The 22,844-nt window shown below is 46.1% G+C and overlaps 1 protein-coding gene across 1 annotated transcript in view; it reads right to left on the bottom strand.

The window, feature by feature from the left end:
- Positions 1-22,844, bottom strand: part of Tmf (TATA element modulatory factor) — a 47,073-nt gene that overhangs the window by 5,098 nt on the left and 19,131 nt on the right. Inside the window, exons 11-23 of the mRNA XM_077669926.1 lie at positions 22,221-22,306; positions 18,939-19,000; positions 17,754-17,818; positions 17,057-17,155; positions 16,580-16,730; positions 15,802-15,856; positions 14,972-15,073; positions 13,476-13,668; positions 9,591-9,657; positions 7,417-7,509; positions 6,217-6,303; positions 3,759-3,920; positions 802-927 (exon numbers count right to left, since the gene is read on the bottom strand). Coding sequence (XP_077526052.1) covers positions 802-927; positions 3,759-3,920; positions 6,217-6,303; positions 7,417-7,509; positions 9,591-9,657; positions 13,476-13,668; positions 14,972-15,073; positions 15,802-15,856; positions 16,580-16,730; positions 17,057-17,155; positions 17,754-17,818; positions 18,939-19,000; positions 22,221-22,306 — 1,348 coding nt within the window. The remainder of the gene's footprint in view (positions 1-801; positions 928-3,758; positions 3,921-6,216; positions 6,304-7,416; positions 7,510-9,590; positions 9,658-13,475; positions 13,669-14,971; positions 15,074-15,801; positions 15,857-16,579; positions 16,731-17,056; positions 17,156-17,753; positions 17,819-18,938; positions 19,001-22,220; positions 22,307-22,844) is intronic.

The raw sequence follows: 22,844 nt of genomic DNA, 5'->3' as shown, positions 1-22,844 counted from the left end.
TGGGACCGAAAAATTGCCCAAAAATGCACATTTTTAGGTATCACTTTTTCCTTGATTTGCAGAGTTTTTCCTCCGACACTTCCGTACTTGGAAATGTACCAGGTACTTATAAAAGCCATAGAGGCCTGATTTCAATAAAGAAATAACAATTTTTTAATAATTCCCCACTTCTTCGCCACGACTGGTATTGCAGTGATAAGCAATTCTCGAGAGGTACATCCCAGCATGTAGTGAATCTATGAAGGTCATTTCTTTTGCACTGTGAAGCTGAATGTTTAAACCATGCAATAAGGGATGCAGTTCTTGCATTTTGTGTTTCAGTAGTTGTTTAATTAGCATTATTTTTAATTGATTAGCAGGAGAAGTTTAAACCTAGAAGTTATGGTTGATGTAAACTTGTATGCGATTGCAAAAAAAAAAAAAAAAAAAAAAAAACCCTGCTTCTTTTATTTTATTCTCCACAACTTCTGGTCGCTATTCATGAATTACTGGTAATTTTTTGTTGAATATTTTTCCCTATCGTTCTCAAGAACAATCAAGGAAGATTTTTAGTTAACTCGGAAACTAATTACTTCACGTCAAAACTAATCAGATATTTGAAATCAGCTAAAAAAACTGAACAAGCCCACAAGTTTCACCATACTTCACTGGAAAGCAAAAAAAAAAAAAAAAAAAAAAAAAAAATCAAGGACCAGTGTGCCCCTTAACGGACATTATATGTCTTTTGGGAACATGTTTCTGCAGACCGCAAGTTACCGGTACGGCAGCAACAGTGCCACATGACCAAAAAGTTGCACTTGCCTCGTGTCGCGACCTGAGCGCCACCAACTCCTCGTGCTCCTGGTCCCAGAGCTCCTGCTTGGCCGACAGGGAGGTCAGCTCACGTGACAGAGACTCGCGGCAACGCTCCAGCAGACCAATCTGTGCCTGCGTTGTAAGAGTCACGCAACACATGTTACGTCGAGAGGCCCTGCAGAGGACCAAGCCTGGTCCTCTCCAGGCCATGGTTAGTACTGCACTTCAGTGGCCATGGCCATTTACTTATCATCATCATCAGACTGTCTATGCTCACTGCAGGTCAAGGGCCTCTCTCATAGATCTCTAATTACCCCGGTCCTGTGCTAACTGCGACCAAGTTATCCTCGCAAATTTCTTGATCTCATCTGCCTATATAACATTCTGTCGCCCCCTGCCACACTTGCCTTCTCTAGGGATCCACTCTGTTACCCTTAAAGGGGCCCTGAAAGGCATTTTGAGCACACTAAATGAAGTAGCGCAATCGTTAGATTGGGTCGTCAAGGTCATCTGGGCCAAGTATTACTCTTCTACGCGCAGCGGAAAGCTCACACTTTTGTTGCGAAGTTTGTCGCTTTTTTCTCACCCTTTCCTTCGTGTTTTTGGACGCCGCCATCTTCACATGTCTACATCATCGATTCCCAGATGTTCGTCATGAGCTAGACATCCTGCTATTGGGCGGCTTTTTCACGCACTTCCGGCAAAGAGATGAGTCGTCTGCTCAGCGTCGACTCGCCGGCTGATCTGCCAGGGGAGTGTCGGAGTGCTTGAACATTTTACGACAAACGAAACAAGTGTAAACAAACGCTTAACCGTTCGTATTGAATGCAACACGGCCATAACACGACATGGATATTCTCTTACCGGAGTACGTTCCATAAAGAAAGCGTTGAAGCCCCGTGGCTCTTCTTTCGTGCAATCGCAGAGAACGCCCTGAGCCGAATGCCCGGGTTTGACGGATACATTTTTTTCCACTTCAAAACAATCCAGAGATGCGTTTCGAACGAACACAACTTTATAACATGCGTTGCAAGTCTGAACCGCGATTGACAGACGATGGGTTGCCTCCTCCTGCCCGTCCGTAAATTCGGCACTCACCTCGCGCGCGGTTTGCGGGGACGAACAGCAAGTCACTTAACTCTGGCGCGCAAGCCGAGATGGCTTTTAGCCACGCACACTGCACATACCCCATGCGAGGTTGAGTCGTACGTCGCTCGAGAAAGATAATCCAGACCATGGGAAGCACTATCCACCCGCAGAAGCACAACGTCGCATTTCATCGCGAAACAAAGGCGTCCACAACACACACACCATCGCCTCCTGTAATGCCAAACGCATCTCACACTTCCTAATGAGAGTGAGTGGTACGCCTGCAGTGCCCACATGTCGCGAGGTGGGGCCCCGAGCTGAACCGGGATCACGCAACCGTAACTGACTTCTGGGGCGGTTTGTGCCTTGTTGCCAAGGCAACCGATGTTTGAGATCGTCAAAGAAAGGCGCTCGCTCCAGCGCTAGAAAGCTCAGAGCCGCGCCGGAGCATGTTTTGCCAACGTTGCCGCTCTCCACCACGCGTCGCCCCAAGCTGAACTGGTCACATGATTGAAGCGTTTTGTGCACGGGTTCTGTATCGATTTAAAATGTCTTTTTCGCATGGCGCCGGCAAGAATTACCACCACCGCAAAATAAGACCCGGCACCAGCGGGGCCACATCTGATACGGCGCTTTTTGGATAAACAGTGCGCGGTGCATGAAAGTGACCGAGCGCAAGATCCTCCCCAGCGGCTGCGAGTTCGCCGCCGATTAAAAGTCACGTGCTGCACTGCAGCAACGCACACCGCGAAAGGGCGAGGCCAGGCCACCGCACACATGCGGCCAGATTTTTCGTTCTCTTATCCATCCTTGAGCGGAGTGCGGAATTCATGGTGTCAACAAAACTTGCCCGTAGCAGACGGCAGTTGGAGGAGCGTAATGCGGAAGTACGTCACCGCTGACTAGCGCAGCATCATGGGAGGGAGTGCTCGCGCGCCGTCAACAGTTGAAAAGAGGAGGAAACGCGGCGCGACGATAATGAGCGGTTTTTGATTTACGATTTCTCAGCTAATACTCATCGCTTTAACAAAATTCTTGCGGAAGGAGATTGCTAATACATTGTCTTATTTGGTTACATGTACATCCATGCATCGGCGGAAGGTATTTCAGGACCCCTTTAATAGCCAACAGTTATCTTGCCTTTGCATTATGTGCCCTGCCCACGTCCATTTCTTCTTCTTAATTTCTACTAATATGTCCTTAACACGCGTTTGTTCCCTGACCCACTCCGCTCTCTTCCTGTCCCTTAATGTTACACCTAGCATCTTCTGTTCCATTGCTCGCGGAGTCGGCCTCCATTTTAGTTGAATCCTCTTAGTGAGCCTCCAAGTTTCTGCCCCATAGGGTGAGTACCGCCAAGATTCAGCTGTCATACACTTTCTTCTACTTCAGCAGATATTTCAGTAGCCACGGTCAAAGAATGCAGCTGGGTTATGTTTCTGAAGCTTTCTTTTCCTTGGTGCCTTTTGTAGGCAGAAGGATTAAAAGGACATGAAAGGCCAAATAATTTTTTTCTTATAACTGAAAGATCATCCATTTCATAGCCCTCTCAGCTTTTGTTTGACGACCAACAATGCCTCGGTTGCTGAGAAACAAATACAGTGGACTCTCATTAAGACGAACTCGGTTAAGACGATTACTATGCTTAGGACAAACAACATTTTCGCTCTCTTGTAATGTCCACAATGCAAAAAAATCTCTGCTTAAGACGAATTTTTGATAATATGATAAATTCTTACGGTCCCTTGGAGTTTGCCTTTATGGGAGTCTACTGTAACTAAAAACGGGCATTTCTTCCTCCCGTTTCCCTTATATTTTTCTTTTTTGTGATGTTTAAGTGAACATAACGCAGCAGCCAGAGCGATCATCCTTACCTGCAGCTGGCTCACTTCGCCTTCCCGCATCTTCAGCTGCGCCTGGAGAGATTCGATGAGTGAGCTGCCGCCGATGCCGCGGAGGCTGTCGTACAGCGACGAGTGGCGGGTCACCGACGTGACGCCGAACGCACTGTTTGCAATGCTCAAGTCGTCCGAGCCCTGCAAGCAGTAACCGGAAATTAGGCTTAACATAGAGTGCCTACTATACTGGGTTACAACTCAAGAACGGCACCACCTCATGTAGTGTATCACTCCGCCAAAGCGCCGGACTCGTGACGTCAGTGCGCGCGCGTTTTGAAAGGGGTTTGCTATGAATGCGTGATATCGTCTGCCTTGTCTCACGCAGTTTGTTTGTCGTCACTGGAGTCGTTTATAAGCATATTAAGTCCAAAAAATCGCGAGAACAGCTCACGCCATGTTCAAAATATTCCCAGTAACGCCCTACTTGCACCGCACGGAGAAACATCCGGCTACGGTGATAAGGCACAGCGGCAACTTCCGGTGCCGTTCTTAAGTTGTCACCGAGTATAACAGTTCCCTTCCAGCGAAAATAAAGTACAGTAATCCCTCGTTATAACGAACTCGCTTTACTCGAAATATCGCTTTATTCGAAATTTATTCTGGTCCCAACCCAAACGCATGCATTTTAGGCCGCATTACTCGAAGTACACGAAGCGCTTGACCTGCTTAGAGCGAAGTGGCGAGCGGAGGCATGGCCGAGCGGCGGCGGCCCAGTGGCGAGTCAAGCTTCAAACATGGCGGTTCAACGCAAGCTGGTATTTCCCCGGCGATTTGCTCGAGCCGCTCATGCTCGATTCGCGCCATCCGACTTTACACAAACGGTCCGAATGCGTGGTAGGGTCATTGAATTTTGTTCCTAGATGTTGGTCAATGACGTGGATGCGACCCTGCGCAAACACCCACACTCAAACCGTAGAATTAGAAGTGTCGCCGACAACGGGGCACCGCAAACTCTTGCTTTGCAAACTTCACTGCTACACACCTCGGAAAAAATTTCCCAGAGATCATGCAAGGCCACTAGTGCAAATCCGGTCAGTTTTCAAAACTGCGCTGTGCACCCAAAATCATTTTTTCAGCCCAACAAACGCAGCCTCAGACTCCAGCGACGGAATTTGCGGTGCTTTCCAGCGCGAAACTCGCGCAGCGTTCCATGACTTCGGCACGCTCCCCCGTCAATTGGCCACATCCACTGCCACTTTTATGATCGAGACCACAGCCTCATGCAATGCTTCGTCAAATTGGAAGCAGGGGATTCTCGCGCCTGAGAAGAACTTGAAACAGCCAAAGCTAGCTGCCTTTTTTGCACCTGAATAAAGCTTTTCTTCACTGAATACACCGTGTTTTGATTCCTTGCAGTTGTGGGGCAATTACAGCTCAACTAGGTACTTAAGCTTATCCCGAGCATTCACTTATATCAAAACACCGGTTATAACGAAATTTTTCGCCGTCCCGCTGACTTCGTTATAACGAGGAATTACTGCAGTAATAACCCGCTGTGGTGGCACAGTGGCTAAGGCTGCTGAGCCCAGGGACGTGAGTTCGATCCAGCCATGGTGTATGCTTTTCTGATAGAGGCAGCCACCATGGCTGGATTGAACCCTCCTCCATGTTCCTCCCAGATCACAGGTGGTCAAAATTAACTAAGAGGTTTCCACTACAAAGCGCCTCATCGCCCAGGTGTAGTTTAGCTTCGGCACGTTAAACCCCACAATCAAGAAGGTAGTGACATTGAGTAGTCTAGCAAATACAGCAGACTCCCGTTAAGAAAAACTCGAAGGGACCATAAAGATTTATCCGTATTATCAGAAATTCATCTTAGGTGAAGGTTTTTTACATTGTGGATGTTACAAGAGAGCAAAAACGTTGCTCGTCTTAACCGTAGTGTTTGTCTTAACAGAGTTCGTCTTAACGGGAGTCCACTGCATTATTTTTTTATGGAAAAACAAGCCTGATACTAAATTATACGCTATCGAACTGTAGAAGAAGAAATTTCCTTTCCAATGGCATCAGAGTGAAACAACAAGGTTCACTAAAAAAAAGTCCATGCAAGAATTTTAACAACAACAACAACAAAAAAACTGCAAGGAAGTTAACATTGCTTCAGAACAAAAAACTACACCTAAGCTTAAAGGTGTAGCCATGAAGTGCACCATAGCAGAGGGCTACAAATTACTTGGAGCCTGTAGGGATCTCTAACATGCATCCAAATTTGGCACACAAGAGCTTTCATTTTTTGCCTCCATCAAAAAAATTTCAGACAGAATTGACACGGAGTGAATGAGAAGGTGTCAGAGTGAGCCTCCATGTGCCAAAAAGTGGCTTTACTTGAGAGCACAGCTTGACGTCACCTCTTAGCTGTGTAAGCTCTATGGTACTGTGCTGAATGAACACCTCAGTGACAGTTGAAAAGGGGCAAAAACACAACCTGACTCACCGCATTGCAGTTAAAGGTGTCGCTGACTGAGCTGAAGTGCGACGTGGTAGGCGACGGCGTCGTAGAGTTTTCAAGCCTCTTCTCCCTCTGAAAGACGCGTAGCATTGCACCAAGAGTCAGGAAAGACGGCATACAGGCCAACTTTCAAACTGTGGAGAACGCACATACAATTATGTCCAAGCCTTTCTGGCTTCATCGGACCGCTACCACAGGGTTAGATGAGCACCCCTCACCACCCTTTCAATTGACTGGAAGAGGAACACCGCAGGGCTCAGTTCTATCCCCGATCCTCTTTAAAGGGACACTAAAGGCTGAATGAAATTTTGCTTTAACTGAAACATGATACGGTTCGTAGCACTCTCAGCTTTTGTTCAACCAGCAACGACACGCCATTTCCAGAGAAATTCGTAAAGAAAGCTGGAATTTCTCTCTCCCGCTTCCCTTTCATTTTTTCGTGACACAGAGATCGCATCACAATAGAGCGTAAATGTTTGGCGCTAGGCACTCTCAGGCTGGCAACGGTAGCTTTTACGTCACCAAGCCATGGCTGACCCCCAGAACATTTCTCTGGCCGACGAGGCTGCCTTTCACTTTTACTATTTGTCCCCGACGGGAAAAAGAAGTGCTTTTCAGCGGATTTCACCAAAATTTCCAGTGGATTTTAGGGCTTCAAGTTAATGAGGGATTACTGTATTTCTTGCATTTTATCAGTTCAAGAAAGAAAGCTTTCCAATATTTCTTGTGTTTTTTTGGTTCAGTTTCGGTTCGGTTTTCAGTGTGGCTGGAACAAATTTGACTGAGTTAACAAAGGCTAGTTCCTTCAAACTGAACAAAGCTGTGTGTTGTCTTCATGGCCCCTGTAAAGCTGAAGCTAAATGGGCCTTAGTAATAAAACTCAACACTAACGGAAGCTAACACTGTGCTCTTAAGCAAGCACTGTGTTGTGTTCCCCTTTTCATACTACTATTAGGTTCAGCCATGTTCCAGCAAGTACAGTAGCCGACTGATTTTCCGGACCTGGAGGGGAACGAAAAGTAGTCTGAATAAAAGAACGGTTTGAAAAATCCCCGAGTCATTACTCCCACGGGACAACTGGCAGTTCCTCGGGAAAGTCCGGAATATCCAGCAAGTCCAAATTTTTGGAGTCCGAAAAAACGGTCGGCCACTGAAGTAATCAACTCTCTCCACCACTGCCCTCACCTCGGACCGAAGTTGTTCCTGAAGCAGCGCCGTCTTGTGTTGCTCGCTGGACAACTCTTCCTGGACTGCGTTCAACTGTGTTGACAAGGTTTCCTGGTTTGATAGAGGGCAGAACAGAGACGGCGGTAGTATTAGTGCAAGTGCGGTAGTATTAGTCCGCAGGATGCCTGCAGCGCTCGTCTTCGTCCCATCTCTTCTCTCGTCCTGTGTCTGCCTCGCGCTTTGCCTACAAGAATGCTTCACAAGCAAGGTAGCGTGCTGCCTCGACAGGTTGGCAAAGGCTCAACAACACAGGTGACAAAAATTGGTATGGTAGAACTCCGTTATGTGCTTCTGGTTAGAGTAAAATCTCGTGGCAACAAACTTGAGAAAGCTTTGAAAAATAATAATTTTTCTGAAAACTTGTCGTCTTTATGCAAAAATCATAAAAATAACCACAGCAACTACATTAAACAAAGTAAATGTCTCATTTTTAGATAGGCACCTGTTTTTCTAAAAAATACACAGACAATCAGTTGATGACCGTTAATCAGAAGTATGTGCAATCTTATTATAGTGTATGCAGAGAAAATTATGTATTACAAACCGTTTCAAATTGCCAATATTTGTAGCACTGAAATATTTTTGCATTGAGACCAGGTTTCATGGTACCATGCTTTCACGGCAGTCGCGTTGCGAAAGCTCAGTCGCACAGTTAACATTTTTATTTCAACATAATTTCGGATAATTTCCCCACATTTCACATTTTTATTTTCGCAGCCCTTTGATAAATGTAATAACGCGGTTTTATTGTGCGCAGGAGAACCTTTTCATAACACTGTATACGCATTTCATTACCAAGCTAAATAAGCCTCAGAATAATGATTAAGCGAGCAAGCTGCATATGTTTCCAAACCCTAACGCTATCTGTCTGCTTAGGCTCTTGACTGCCATTCTACCTTTTCCACTCTGTCACCAGATGCGGTGAAAGTTCCATTCATCTTTCTCCACTTCGCAGAAGCCCCTTTCGCAAAGTGGAGGAAGATTAATGAAAATTTACTTGCCCTTTACTTGCAAATTGTAGTGGTGCACACATACACAGCCAGGCACTACCTTTTATTCGGTGAGAAGCAAGTCCCTGCTTTATTAACAGCAGCAACAAAAAAGGAATGCGGCAAGTCGATGCACACAAGTAACGAACGTGTACAGAGGTGAAAGTGCTGGCACGAATACAGGACTGAAATAAAGGGCGCAAGTCAATAGGCAGAAGTCGGCAAGAAATTTGCTACCTGACTGCCTATTTTCCGGCCTCAACAATTTAGCACCAAGCACACCCCTGTAGGTCCATAGTTTTCATCTGGTGTTGCAAATCCTCCACAGCAGCCGTGGAATACACAAGCTGCCCAAGCAGCTTCCAATCGTTCCAGGCGAATAAAAAAAAAGCTTGTTATTCTATCTTGTGGAACGCTAGGACCAAACAGAGGTCCCGTTTTTATCATTCCTTTCAGCAATGCTGGCTGAAAGACTGCACCACAACTAAAAAAAATCCGGGGCCATCTCCACTAACATGAAACCTGGGGAACAGCGAAGCATAAAGTGTATAAGTGTATTCAAAGATTGCAAGTCTCTCCCTTGCCACACGGCACGCTGATTGGGCGCTGGAGAAGCGCCAGTGAGAGGAGCAATCGCGCACTTGCTGAGTCTGTGGCGCCCTCTCTTGCGCGGAACCGGATTTAAGCAAATAAATGAGAGACAGACTGCCCGTAAGTTGTCTTCGCGTCGCACGTCGCTGCATGCTAAGAAGTATGCTTTACAGAAGAAAACCTGGCATTTGAAACCAATTTTGAGATGGAATTTAACAAATTTCTGTTATTAATGCAATTAAACCCTGACAAGTCCTGTATTTTAAATTAGTTTAAATCATGTTAGTTTATTCTGAACCAGTTTGATCCATTATACACTTGTTTTTTGACCATCATTTGACAACTTGATTTACCGTGATGACATGAGACGACGCCGACGCGAAACACCGACAGCCCGAGCCCCTAAGGTGCTTTGCCCCTAATATCAAGAGTGCAAGTACTATGACACAGCTGCTAGAACTTTCACCACTGTCCATTGGTGGCAAAAGCAAGGCGGTGCAATATGGTTTCTGCTGCACCCACAAGAACTGCACATAATCACTGCCCCCTCACCTTCTCAGCTCTGAGGGCCTTCAAGGCCTGTTCAAGCCTGGCCTTGGTTGCCTTCAAGTTGCTTTCCCTGAAACAAAACAAAATGAAGAAGAAAAAAAGAAGTAAAAGATAAAATTATTGATATTTGGTGGTTGCTGCAACCGTAACAACAGGCATCGTGAACAATGCCTTTTTTACTTAATCACTCACCAAATTGTGTACTTAATCACTCACCAAATTGTGTAGTACTCCAGAATTGCTTGTACGAACTGCAGCACTTACAAACTTGTAACAGGAAGACTGATAGAATGGCTGCGTTTCAGAAAGGTTGCTTTATTCTTGATAAAGGTTCATGCTCTTTTGAGACAGCAAACACAACAGCAACAAATTCTGAAGCCCTTTCTCAGTGAATTCACCCTCGTAGCCTAGAAAAGTTTAAATTCCATTATAGCGTTTTGCATTTGTTCTAGTAATGCAGGCACACACATCTGAGCACTTGCAGTTCGCCTTGAACCTGCCTTGACACTTCAATGAACAACGTTGTAGCTGAATTAGAGCCTCTATCTTGTTCTTGTCGTCACCGGTCCCTACAAGGGTAATTTTAGCTCAGCAGTGTTCCAACTAAACCCTGACTGCAATGAGGTATTCAAAACGTCAGCCAGTCCCGTTGCGATATCCCGCAAAAAGGTAGTGAAGTAGACCCAAGGGCAAAGCCAGGGGGGATGTTTCGGTGTCAGAAAACCCCCCAAAATTTTCTGAGTGGTGCATCCCAACTTTCGGCCTTTTTTTCGCCACCCATGCTTCTTACCCACTTCACCTATAAATTTAAAAGTAGATGAAAATAAGATGAGAAAATGAACATAAGATATTGCGTGGGCGCAGACCTGCTTCTTTCAATTTTTGTACTGGCGCGCAAAACACCCCCCGAAAAATATTTCTGGCTACGCCACTGAGTAGAACACTTGTGACAACCTGTGATGGTCTGTGTATCCTACAAGGGGAGTTCTACATCTGCTCAGCATTACTGCAGTACAGACAGCACATAGTAGAACACCACCGTGTCAAGGATCTACAGAAAAGCATTTTGCTTGTGGGAAAAAAAAGAAGTGCAGTGCAAGAAATTTTAGGGACAAAAAGGGAAAGAGCCTTCATGGACCCTTTAACTCTGCTTACGTGCTTTGAAGACAGAAGCATTACAGCTTTCCCTGGTGATACTTCTCAAAGTCTTCGTTACGGCCACATTGCAATTGCTTCCCTCTCTTAGCTTTCGTTTCTTCGTACTTTGGCTCAAACTACTTCCGATAGACAGACTGGTGACGCAATCCTCCATAGCTGGCATGCCGCTGCCTGTTCAACTTGTCACACGATACGACGTCAGCCTCACACACACTAGGCAAACCCAGCTCCTGCTCTGAAAGCCCGGGTCAAACCGGTGTAAACTCAAATACGTTTTTTTTAATTCACTGTTTGCAGTGGTGGCCATTGTCTGTAGCGGACAACAGCATAACGCCCGGTTATCACATGACAGGCCACGTAAGGCTTCCGCCGTAAAAAGGGCCCACATAAGCCATCACTAAGCTTCGCGCAAGTGTTGCGTTGCCCAAGTCAAAAACTTTACAATCCCTTACGAAAGAAAGTTGAGAAAAGCACGAAAGCTAACAGCGCATCCAATCGATCCTCAAAACTTCAAAGACCTACATCGCAAACGAAGAATGGATCCATGCGACGATTTCCACGCACTAAGTAAACACATGTATGAACGATCTAAATGTATACCGATACGTGGTTTATGAGGTAAAGGTATACTATGGCACTCTTTCTTCACGATCGATGCGTGTCTAGAACTGTTTCTTTTTCGCGATTTTTTTCTAGTAAATTTTCTGAAATAATGAAAAAAGAAGCCCGGTTTTATAAATGTGCCGTGCGTCTAAAGATCTCAGAGCTTTCCGGTTGACCAACCGGTCTATGGGGAAATGCATTAGTTGTTTGACAGGGCGCCATTGGTCACACTAATACCTGGCTACACGAGCATCTGAAAGGACATTTGAGTCGAATGACCTTTGAAATTTCAAACACCATTTGCACCGGAAAGAGTTCCACCGGTCTACACGATACACGTTCACCTGCCATGTTTTGGTGTCGCACCTGCTGCCCTGTTTTCATTTTATATCAAAATTTCATGGTATAGTTAAAATGGGCAATAAACATACAGTGGAATCTCGGTGATACGAATTCGATTGATACGAATTTCGTTGTGATACGAATTTTCAAAATTCCCCGGCCAAAATGCATTGTACGCAATGTAAAAAAATTCGGATGATCCGTTCGCATTTATCACCCGGTGCGGGTGATACGAACACGCGAGCCGCGAGCAGATGACTGCGGCGTGGACGGGAGGCGGGAGTGTTTGTGCGGCCGTGTGGCCTTGGTCGCACGCAGGCACAAAATCATTAAGCGTGAACTGCATGGAGCGTTTTCTGCTCACGAAAACGCGCCGCGCACGCCACAGGCGCGCTGACGCCACTGCGAATACCACCCGCATGCGGCGCGCGGCGCGGTAAGCCGCGGCAACATGGCGGCGTCAACGGCCGCGAAGTAGGGCGGGTGGCTCGACCGACCGCTTCTGACCGCTCTTTATTAAGAACAAAAGAAGTTGCTTATGAAGTAAGGGAGCTGATGAGTCCGAAAACGACACTGTAAAGCATCGTCCGCGCGGCTAGGGAAAGCGCCTATCAAATATCCGCCGCCGTGGTAAGCCTAAACATCTCCGGCGGAGCCAGCGGGCTGTCCGGAGCGCTTTCAAACTGCCGCCATGAAGAGCGTGCATCCCCGTTGGCGCAAGTCGGCAGGCTCCTCCCACTGCCGCGCGCGTCATTTTAAAGAACGCGCGCGCAAACGCCGACGCGCCCGGATGGCATGCGGTTCAGGCTTGAGTTCGTGTGCGCGCGTCGCGTCGGCGATGAGCGCGCGTTCTTTTGACGCCCGCGCTGACGATTCAGCCCGGCACCCAGGCGCCAGCCCAACTGCATTGGGAGGAGCCTCACGACTTGCGCCAATAGGGAGACGCGCGCCTCATTGTGATTGCGGCAATTTCGGAGCGCTAGCAGCAGCTGGCTGGGCCACCTCCGCGGTGGATATTTGGCGTAGATTACATTTTATAGTGCTTCTCCCATACTGTCAGCTCCTTTCCCGCATCTGCAATTTAATTTACACATTGAGCTCCGTTTTAACAAAAGGTTAGAAGCGGTTGCTGAAGCTACCTGCACCTCTTCGCGGCAAGAGCCGACGCCATATTGCCGCCGCCTGTCGCATGCGCAGCACATTTCCATTTTTTCTCGTTTTCTGATGATACGAATTTTCGGGTGATACGAATATTTTTGCCGCCCCTTGAGATTCGTATGACCGAGATTCCACTGTAATTACTAGTGATTACATTGATAACAAAAATCTACAAGTGTGCACAAAACAAAGTTTTTTTTTTTTTCACACCACTGGTGTTAAAGAGTACCAAGTTCCCTTGTAATTGTAGAGCAAGTGATGGAGGACAGAAACAAGCGATAAATTATGAAGATTGTGCACTTCAAAAACACAGTTTTACTCGAAATTTTTTTTGTAGTTGCGGCATGCAGAAACTGCGCCCAAAAGTACGATCGTACGCGCTTCAAAGGCCTTTTAGAACCTCAGAGGTTGTCGGTGGTGCCCCTCTGACTCAAATGGCATTTCAACCAAATGCCTTTGAAAAATGCTCTGTAGCTGCTTAAAGGCATTCCACTCAACTGCGTTCAATTACATTAAATTCATTTTGACTTAATTTAACTCAATCACATTTGACTCAGAGGCCTTCGAAACGCTCGTGTAGCAAGGGCAAAAGAAATCTTTCGCTTTAAAAGGAGTAGGCCTCTGCACCTGCGCTCGAACTCCTCCAGGCTTCCGCTCTGCTCCCTCAGCGTGTCGCACTCGGCGACCAGTTCCTGCTTCTCCCGGCGCAGTGTGGCGTTCTGGGTCTCCAGCGCCGCCAGCCGCATCTGCAAGTCTGTGCACTTGTCGCTCAGGGCCCGCTCGCGCTCGGCCAGTAAGGTGGCGTGGGTCTGGGACTCGTCTGCGTCAAACAGGAGGGGGAGGAGGAGGAGAAAAGAATCACTGCAAGATGCATCGGTGGATCACCATAACCATCTCTTCCCTCTCCCTAAAAAAACTTGAGGCATGCTTGCCCCAGCTTCAGGAGTCTGCATGTAACAGGGCGTTTCTCGCATACCACTTGCACGCCATGCCAACCGCGCTTTTATTTTAAGTGCAGAGCACTCTAGGGGCTTGTCTTGTCGTCGTAGCGGCTGTCGTCGCGGTGTAACCCAGGGGCTTTGAAAGCCAAGTGGTTTATATAGCCATAAGCATTCGAAACTAGTGAACCGCTAGCGCTAGTCATACATCTCCCCGTAGTTTACCACAAAGAAGACTGCAGGTACATTTGAGGCAAAATATACATAATTAACCGGCAGCGCCTGTGTTCATCTAGTTAGGAACGCTCGTTGGGCTGGTTTTTACGATAGTAAGCGAAAAAAAGTGGCAGTGCAACGCCCGGCCCATGCAGGAGGAAAAGCAAGTACAACAGAATTCCCGCTGGCGCAGTTTCAGGCAGGGGGCGCGCAAGCACTGCGAAGGCGGGAAATTTGAATCGCATTGGGTGGTAACAGTGAGCGGATAACGGCGCTACAGCCCATTATGGCGGATCACTGCTCTGCACTTCCGACAGCTTTCACATTCAGTGGAACGGCTTTAATTTTTTATTTACTTGTTCAACATGCTCTCATGGCCCCATGGACATTCTTGAAAGGAGTGGTAGGAACTCTCCAAATAATAAGAACTTTCCAATGCACATACAATACAAATACAAAAAAAGGAAAAGATAAAGAAAGGAATAAAGCACAACTGCAGAGCACATTCGTAGGCCTAGTAAAAAAACGTAGACACAAGAATGCAAGTGTGAACAATGACAATGCAAATGCACTCAACACAGCAGCACAGTAATAGATCCCTCATCCCACCCTAACTTTATTGTTCCCTTGTGCAAGGATGCATTCTTTCTTCACTGCTGTTCTGCGGTGCTACATAAATATTTAGAGTAGTATTAGGCCGGAAGTGAAGTAGACAAAATAAAACAACATTTGTGTACCAGGCCCAACACTAAAATGTAGCCAACAAACAGAATAGGAAGAGAGAGACACAGAGATTCCTACAACCCCGACCCCATGACCTCAACGAAATGTCATTGTAGCTAAGTCAGTACTCTTTCAATGCACATCACCAATGTTGATAAGCCTATACTAGCGTGAAAATGGTTAAACCTAACAGCCTTTTAGAATGTCACTTAGCACAAGTGCAAGGCGGAGAAGCAGAAGACTCACTGAGCCGGTCGGTGAGACTCCTTTCCACTCTCTCCCAGGAGGCGGACTGAACGCTGAACGTCGACTGGAGATTCTCGATCTGACGAAGCAGGGGTCGCGTTGCTGTAACAACGATGACACTCGGTCAGCTACGTGGTGACACTCGGTACAATAGAATGATGCATGAAATAAGCTACACCCACCGTTGGGGTGCATACCGCATTTTCGCGCGTATAACCCACATCCCCCCTTTCCATCGACGAATAAAAAAAATACATCCCCGCGTATTGCCCACATATTTTATACATAAGAGGATGCACCAAATCTACTACTCAAGCAGCATTACACATTTGTTTGTGTAAAAGAACTTACCTAGCTGAATACGTAACTAGATGACTCGCTGCACACATATTTTCAGGTAGGTATATTGTTGAGCTATGTGCGCAAAATAAGCACTGTCGATGGGATAACTGGCATAGTCGCTATTGCTGCTGTAGGGGCATTACAGCGCCGCGAAGCTGCACCAAGGGAAATACCTCGCACATAATCCACACCTCCACTTCACCCCTGAAATTGTTTCAGTTTTGGTGCGGGTTATACACGCGAAAGTACGGTACTTCCTAGTGAGGTGCCGGAAGCATTTTGGAATGTAACCTTTGGTGAAACGTTGCTTCTCTATGTCCTCGAAGCGGTCTCCCCAGCAAAGGGGACAGAAAAGTTTGCACCGAATGCTAATCTCTATGCAGGTTATGTATGAGTAATGATGAGGGTTAGATGCAACCACATAACGTTACTTGGCTACGAGAACAACGCTGCTGCATTTATAATCAGCTGCAACTTCACCAACCCACCTGAGGAAAGGTTCTGAGTGATCTCCTGGTTCCGTGCCTCAGCCTCTTGGAGTTGCTGTGAAGATTAAAAAAAGAACGGAAAATTCTCAAGTTTAGACCAAGCTTTGACTGTGAACAGGGAAATTTCTAGTAGCAAGGCCACCCAAAAGTTCGATTGAAACACTATCTGCATTGATCTCTCTTAATTTGTAATAACAGCAGCTGACGACGCACAATTACTAATCATTTTTCAATGTTTCTCGCTGGTTTTCAATGTCCCCGTTTTGGTGTTTTACAAGTTTGCAATCACCCCCCCAAAATTATAGAAAAGATGCCCATAATTAATTGAGGTGCAATGAACAAGGCAAAGATTGGAACACTTTCCCCTCTGTTTTCTTTCTTTCTCGTCGCCAGTATTAGGCATCCACCACCTCACATACCACATTTGCATGATTGTAACGTTCTCCGATTGCAACGCGCAGGGAAATTTACGTAGAAAAATTCGAAAAATATTACTTTGCGTTGACTCTACTGCAAAGATTTAAAATTCTATTTTTTGGGGGAGGCCATGTCCATGGAAATGCTGCTGGCTGCTTTGAAGTTGAATTCAGCTTTGAGCCACATAGTAACGTGCGCACAAATTTGAAGGCAAATTTTAATGAAAACGGGTGCTTGTTAGAATGGTGTAAATACGGTAACAGTCAATCCCTTGAAGACATGCCACGCACCATTTCATGCCAAAGGCAGACACGCATCAACTATCGAATTGGCCGAACGAGAAAAGTGCACACAGACGGACCTGCTGGAGTTCGCGCACGCTGGTGTGCAGCAGTTCCTCGCGCCGCTCGCTCCGTTGGTCCGCCATGGCAAGCGCCACTTGGAGTTCCTCGATCCGCTGGAGCAGGGAGGCCTTTTCCACCAGCGCCTCGGATCGTGCCTGGTCCATGGCCCTGCAAGATGTGCCACCACAACGGTTGGGTCGTCCAAACACTTCTGTGGTCTGGATATGAACTCTCTGGATTGATCCAAATCATAGAGATAACACCCAACCACTGGTTTGAATCCGGTTGACAGATTCAAACCCGTCTAGCTAACTTAGTGCACACACTGTAGGCTCCGAAGAGGAGACGCATGTTAGGTTCAGCCAACAACAGACAGATTGAAACACATCACTCACTGAAGATGAAAACGCCGGATTGAAACAAATTGAAAACACCGAAAGTGAAAACACCGACAGCATGCTTAGAGCACTCGGAACAAAAAACGCGGGACCGACCTCCGTGCCTCCTCGCCGGCCGCCATCTTGGCACTCAGCGATGCCTCCTCAGCCTGCTTCTCAAACTCAGAGTTGTTGTGTCGCAACTCCGCTATCTCGCTGCAGAAGAAACGAGAAAACGAGACGAAGGTGATCAAACACAGCAGCTGCCTGTGAGACAGTTGTGAGGTGAACAAGACGCATCTATTGAAAGAGATTTTGACAACGAAAAAATTTGCTGTCTAAAAACAAAACAATTATGCAAATGCAGTAGTGCCAGCCTGCAAAACATGCCATTTACTACGCAAGGTTGGAGCACAGAGCGATAGCATAAAACTTGCTGGCTTTGTTGCGAGTATTTTTTTTTCTTCGAATGAAATACTTATGGTGTAAAAAGGAACTAAGACAAAAAAGGAAATGGAATGAGTCTTTTTTTGTCTTTGCACCTTTTTGCACTGTAAGGATTTCAGCATGACCTACCAACTTGCCCAACAGTAGTACACCTCGCTAGGTTTCCTTTTAAAATTGTTCGGCAAGAATTTTCCCTGTTCATGAACCCTTGAGCAATGGTAAGATAGGAAGCATGCACACAGGACACAGGGTCTAAAGCCTCAAATAAATTGTAGTTAAAAGTCAAATTGCATCAACAAGTGGCGTTTTTTCTGCACGCAAGCTCAAACCTGCCACAGCACTGGAGAAGGCAGAATACATAACTGACCTGTAAGCAGCGTCCAGCTTTCCCAGAGCATCCTCCAAGTTGCTGTTAACCTCGTTGAGGGACTCCTAATTGGGCACAGAACGAGAGGACAGGCCATCTTAGAAAAAAGAGTGGTCAATGAGCGCATCGAATAGGGCCGACGAGTTGTTAGGACTAAAACTATATCTATACTCCTTCACTAGAACAGCAGAGGTTGACTTTTAGGTACTACCGATAGACATAACTGCCAAAATCAACTTTCACAGAACGCGTACCAGGAAGTAATACCGGATGCTACTTCAAAGGACACTTCAGAACTACCAACTTAACTAGCAGCTTTAGAAATGCATAGAGTTCTACTAGATAGAACGGGCATGACTTCGGGCAAGAGCTTTTCATGGCATGCTCCTCACTAGCATAGCAGTTGTTGTGATGTGAATCACCAAGCATAGGTAAACGGCACGAATCATGTTCATGGCCTGATCTGATTTGAAGAGCACAGTTTTGTTATGGTCACACGATATGACTCACTTCTTGACTTACACTGGAGTCATTTAACAATGACAAGATGAGAGAGAAATTGTGCACATACAGTCCTGCTAGGGTTGCCAACATGAAAATTGTTTTAAAAAAAGGAAAAATGAAAACATTGCAATGCAAGTTCTCAAAGAAAAAAAAAAGAAAGGGAAGTGAGGTGACAGAATTATCTACGGCGCGTAACCTTCTCAGCATTCAAACATAAACCAGAAAAAGAAAACATACTTTAAACTTCCAAAGAATGCAGCAAGTTGTACGAGTATTAGTTGCAGCATTTTTTTGCGAGTATAGATCAATGTACCAAATTGCATTCGGGTAATGTTTCAGGCAGCCAGCTGCTCCATTCATTTGGACATATGCAGGGCAATTAACAGGAGACTAGACAAATAAGAATGACCACATACAGGGTGCCGTAATGTCCCCTTCACTTTTTATCAAGCAAGTCATGACTGTACATAGTGTACCTCTAGTGCACTACTCCACAATGGTTGTTTAACGTTTCAAGGAGCTCCACACTCGCCCCCCCCTAACAAAAGCACGGTAGTTACCTCAAGGCCACTGCACACCTCCTTCACATAGGAGTGCCAATTACGGTCCTCATCCTAGAGTTTACGCAGTATGACTCCGACACAAACTACCTTCCAATCTTATCACCGGTTGTTTCCCCACCTGCAGAGATGTCGCTTCTCTCTCCAACTTCTGTGTTGACGATGTCAGGTGCCGAATGGTGTCTGAAGAAGAAATGAAAGAGTGAGAGGAGGAAAAATAAGTAAAACCAAACAAGATTTCTGACAAAAATAAACCTGAGAGATGACAACTCTAAGAAGACTCGCAACAAATTAGCTGTCGCCTTGTGGGAACATTGTCACAGGACATTGCCAACCTGTGAGGCAAGTTTTAGATGAATGGCATAAGACAGCATTTTGCCTTTTCCTTCGTAAAACAAGCAAGACCTTCAGCAAGAAGCGTCTGCCTAGCATCAACTTGTTCTGGACTGTGGTTACAGCCATTATGAACTTTTATTGAGCTAACCCAGTCCTTTCTGGTGTACTATAAAGAACCTGACGATGTCTAGACCTCCCCTACAGACAACCTTATAGGCATGCAGTTCCTTAGGCATGTCCAACCAGGCATTCGTATTTGTGAACAGCAACACTGTCCTGTCTAATTGTTAATACTTATTCTAATTGATATGTAAGCAGTGCCAATTGGTGCCATTTGAGCTCATCAATAAGCCTGTTGTGCACAATGGCCTATCCAAAAACGCTATGTCAACACACTCACAAGCTTTGTGAACAGTTTGATTCTCACATACTTGAGGCATTTCTTTTAACAAGCCGTAACAGCACATCAGTACAACTGCTCCTCTGATACAAGCTACTCCCATTCCACTCACAAAACTTCCTTCCACTCGCAGTTGGTTTGAAACAGCCGCACATATTTTAAAATTCTTCTATGTCATGTGCCAGTGTCTTCTCAGGAACAATCTTACAAGATGCCCGATGTAGGCCTGTTGCAAAATAATCTACAAACCAGGCTGACTGTCAGCTGAATGCCAAAAAAATTTCTCCCACCTCCCCTTGCGGGAAACCCTGTGTAGATGCGACGCAAAGGGGGTTCCGTTGTTGTTTCCGTTAGGTTGATTCTCCCATCACGTGAAACGTGCTGTGAACCCCCTGCCGCGGCTATGACGCAACGTGGCGCGGCTATGATGCAACACAATCCAACACAATCCACTTTAATCCAATCCATTCCAAATCCAATCCAATCCAATCGAATCCAAGCCAAGCCAATACAACCCAATCGAATCCACTCCAATGACCCTTGCGAGAGAGTGTTTGCTATCGGAGAGGAGAGGGGCTGAGCGGCGGAGAGCGCAGCTCGCGCGGCAAGGAGAATGGGGGAGGGGTGTGGACGGACAACAACAACGCCGTATGGAGGGACAAGGCGAGTGAATGAGATGCAGTCGCATCTAAAACATCCCTCAGTGCACTTCAGTCTGCTTACACGCTTTGAAGGCAAAAGTTCCTGGTGATTCTTATTAAGAACTTATTTACTGCTGTGTCATACTTGCGTTTCTTGCTTTCATTGCTTTGTCTTTTGGCACAAATCACTTCGACCAGCTTCTTTTCTCCTACACCGTGTATGCATCTCACTGTTTTTCGTCTCTTCGTCTAACAGCATGAATAATGTCAGCAAGCAGACTGGCACACGACAGCTTCCCAAGAATCAGGGTTCTCTGTGTCTGGTGTGCGCACCTTTTCTACTACAGTAAAACCTCGTTACATGAGACACTTGGTTATAAGAGGCATCTGAATGAAAACGGTTTGGTTGATTTTCCTACGTTTACCACGTGAGCAACATTGCATACAAGAGACCTTGGTTACAAGAGGCATGTTTCTGTTGTATGGTCAACCTCCAATGTCGATTGGCATCCGCAGCAATATCGCGGGCAATGTGCGTGAAGGGGCAGCGCGAGAGATCTCTAGAACAGTTCGCTCTTGTAATAAACTGGTGACGCGGAGCTCCCGGGTCTGCCTCTTGCTTACGGCGTGCACCTGCGACCGTCCTTAAAACAGTTTCTTGGGTCCTTTGAGTGTCTCTTAATGAGGTTTTACTGTAATGTGCCGTCACGTTCATGTGTCACATGGAACACACAATTCTACAACTTCTGCGTTTCCAATTTATAGTTTTGCGAATTTTTGAAGCGGGCAGAATAGCCCCTCAAACCTCCAAATTCCTCCAGACAGCCCTGAGTGTGTATGTGCCTTGAAGAAAGGAACAACAGCATCGACAGCAACTTGTGTTCTATGCTGGAAATGCACTGGGATAGCACAGTTGGTACAGCACTGGGCTGCTACTGTAAAGACCTGGGTTCAAATCCCGTTAGATCACGTATTTTTTATTTATTCACTCTTCACAGAGGCACCAGACAACACCACCATTTTTTTTTAAGGAATGAGACATTTAAAGGGGCCATGCAGACAAAATACAAGTTTGTTTTATTCAAAAGATTTCGTGTTTTATAGTGCTCCCAGCGCTTGCCTGGAAGCAAATGATGCTTCATTCACTGAGAAATTGATAATCAAGTTAAAATACTGATTATCCCACCAAATGGTGCGCTTCTGCGACTTCTGCAATGACGTCACAAGAACAGGTCTTCAAGTGAAACCTAGTGTGCCTTTAGGCTCGGCAGCCGACTGCGGAGCCTTGCTTACCGCTAGTCGACCTAGATGGAGCCACTATACCGCGCCGGGCCATTTTCTCCTTTGCTTTGTTTCTGACCATATGTGCGCTTGGTCTGTTTTTGCTAAGGTAGAAAATAATCTTTTCATGAAACATGGCGTTCGCTCGACAAATGCGGTCCCGTAAGACCGTTGCTTACGTCAATCGGCTAGTGTCGTCTGAGACAATTCCAAAGCGCCGCAATGCTCCGCAGCTAAAACAGGCCTAGTGCATGCAGTACCAACCGCAGTACACACTGGTACTTCTATGTTTAGATGTAGTTTCATAACTCCCATTGTTTACCAAATCATTCTTACAGCTATAAAAGAATGTGCCCTGAATTTAAGCTGAAACAGCTCATCTGGCAAGCTTATAAGCCCTGCCTAATTTGCGTTTGCTTTTGCCGGCCTCGGCCGATCACAGAGCTGGGCATACAACATCATAGGTTCTGTTGCGGGAAATGAGCTAGTGGCTTGCATGGCCATTCCTTTTTTTTCTACTTATATAGCTTATTTGAGCCACGTATATGTTAAAAGTGGTTTCAGTATGACTATAATGAGGAAATATTTTGAATGAACCAAACTTTTTTTGTGTCTGTATGGCCCGTTTAAGGGAACTCTTCACAGCAGCCAAAGCCACCAAACACCAGCTCAGCAGTTATGCCCAGGTCTTCGACCCGGGATGGACAGTGAGGGAAAGGTCGAGGATGAGAATGAGGATGCTCACCGATGTGCTTCTTCTCTTGCTCATCCTTAGCACTGAGCGACCGACGCAACCTGTCCAGCTCCTTGCTCTGCTCTTCAAGACGCTCTCTGGAAACAGCCGCGAAGAAGAGACCCGTCAAGTGATACGCAACAGCTTCTAGTGCACTACATCTCGCGTTGGTCATCAAGCTCATTAGCTTTTTTAACCACAGCGTAAAGTGCGCATCACAGACCCTTTTCAATCAGAAAAAAAAAAAAAAAAAAAAAAGAGCAGGAGAAAACGTTACTGCTGTATGGCAAGGTGCATCTACAGAGGTGATTACTTGCAGACAGCTGATAGGTTGTAAGAACCTCCCCTCCCACTCGATGTCAGAGGTGTAGCCTGTGACCTGATACGCTTCGGTACATTCTTTTTTGCACGACAGCATCTCGCCTTCGAACGGCAAGTGCGCTCGTGATAAAGATACGATAATACTGTGCCCAAGACTGAACCTTGAAGCACCACTTTCTCATTGATCTCGAGGATAAGCCGGATAGAATTTCACGATTGGCTTGCACAAGTTGGTCCTTTTGCAGCAGTGGAAGGAGCGAATGTTTCAAACAATTTTGGTGCTTTCACTACTCAATGACATGTGAGCTCACAGCT

The sequence above is a fragment of the Haemaphysalis longicornis genome, unplaced genomic scaffold (genome assembly GCF_048455015.1).
Source record: "Haemaphysalis longicornis isolate Haplotype H1 unplaced genomic scaffold, Haemaphysalis longicornis Haplotype H1 scaffold_5, whole genome shotgun sequence".
In the NCBI taxonomy this organism is placed as follows: domain Eukaryota; kingdom Metazoa; phylum Arthropoda; class Arachnida; order Ixodida; family Ixodidae; genus Haemaphysalis; species Haemaphysalis longicornis.
Note: the sequence above shows the minus strand (reverse complement) of the source record. Positions and strands in the feature narration are given on the sequence as shown.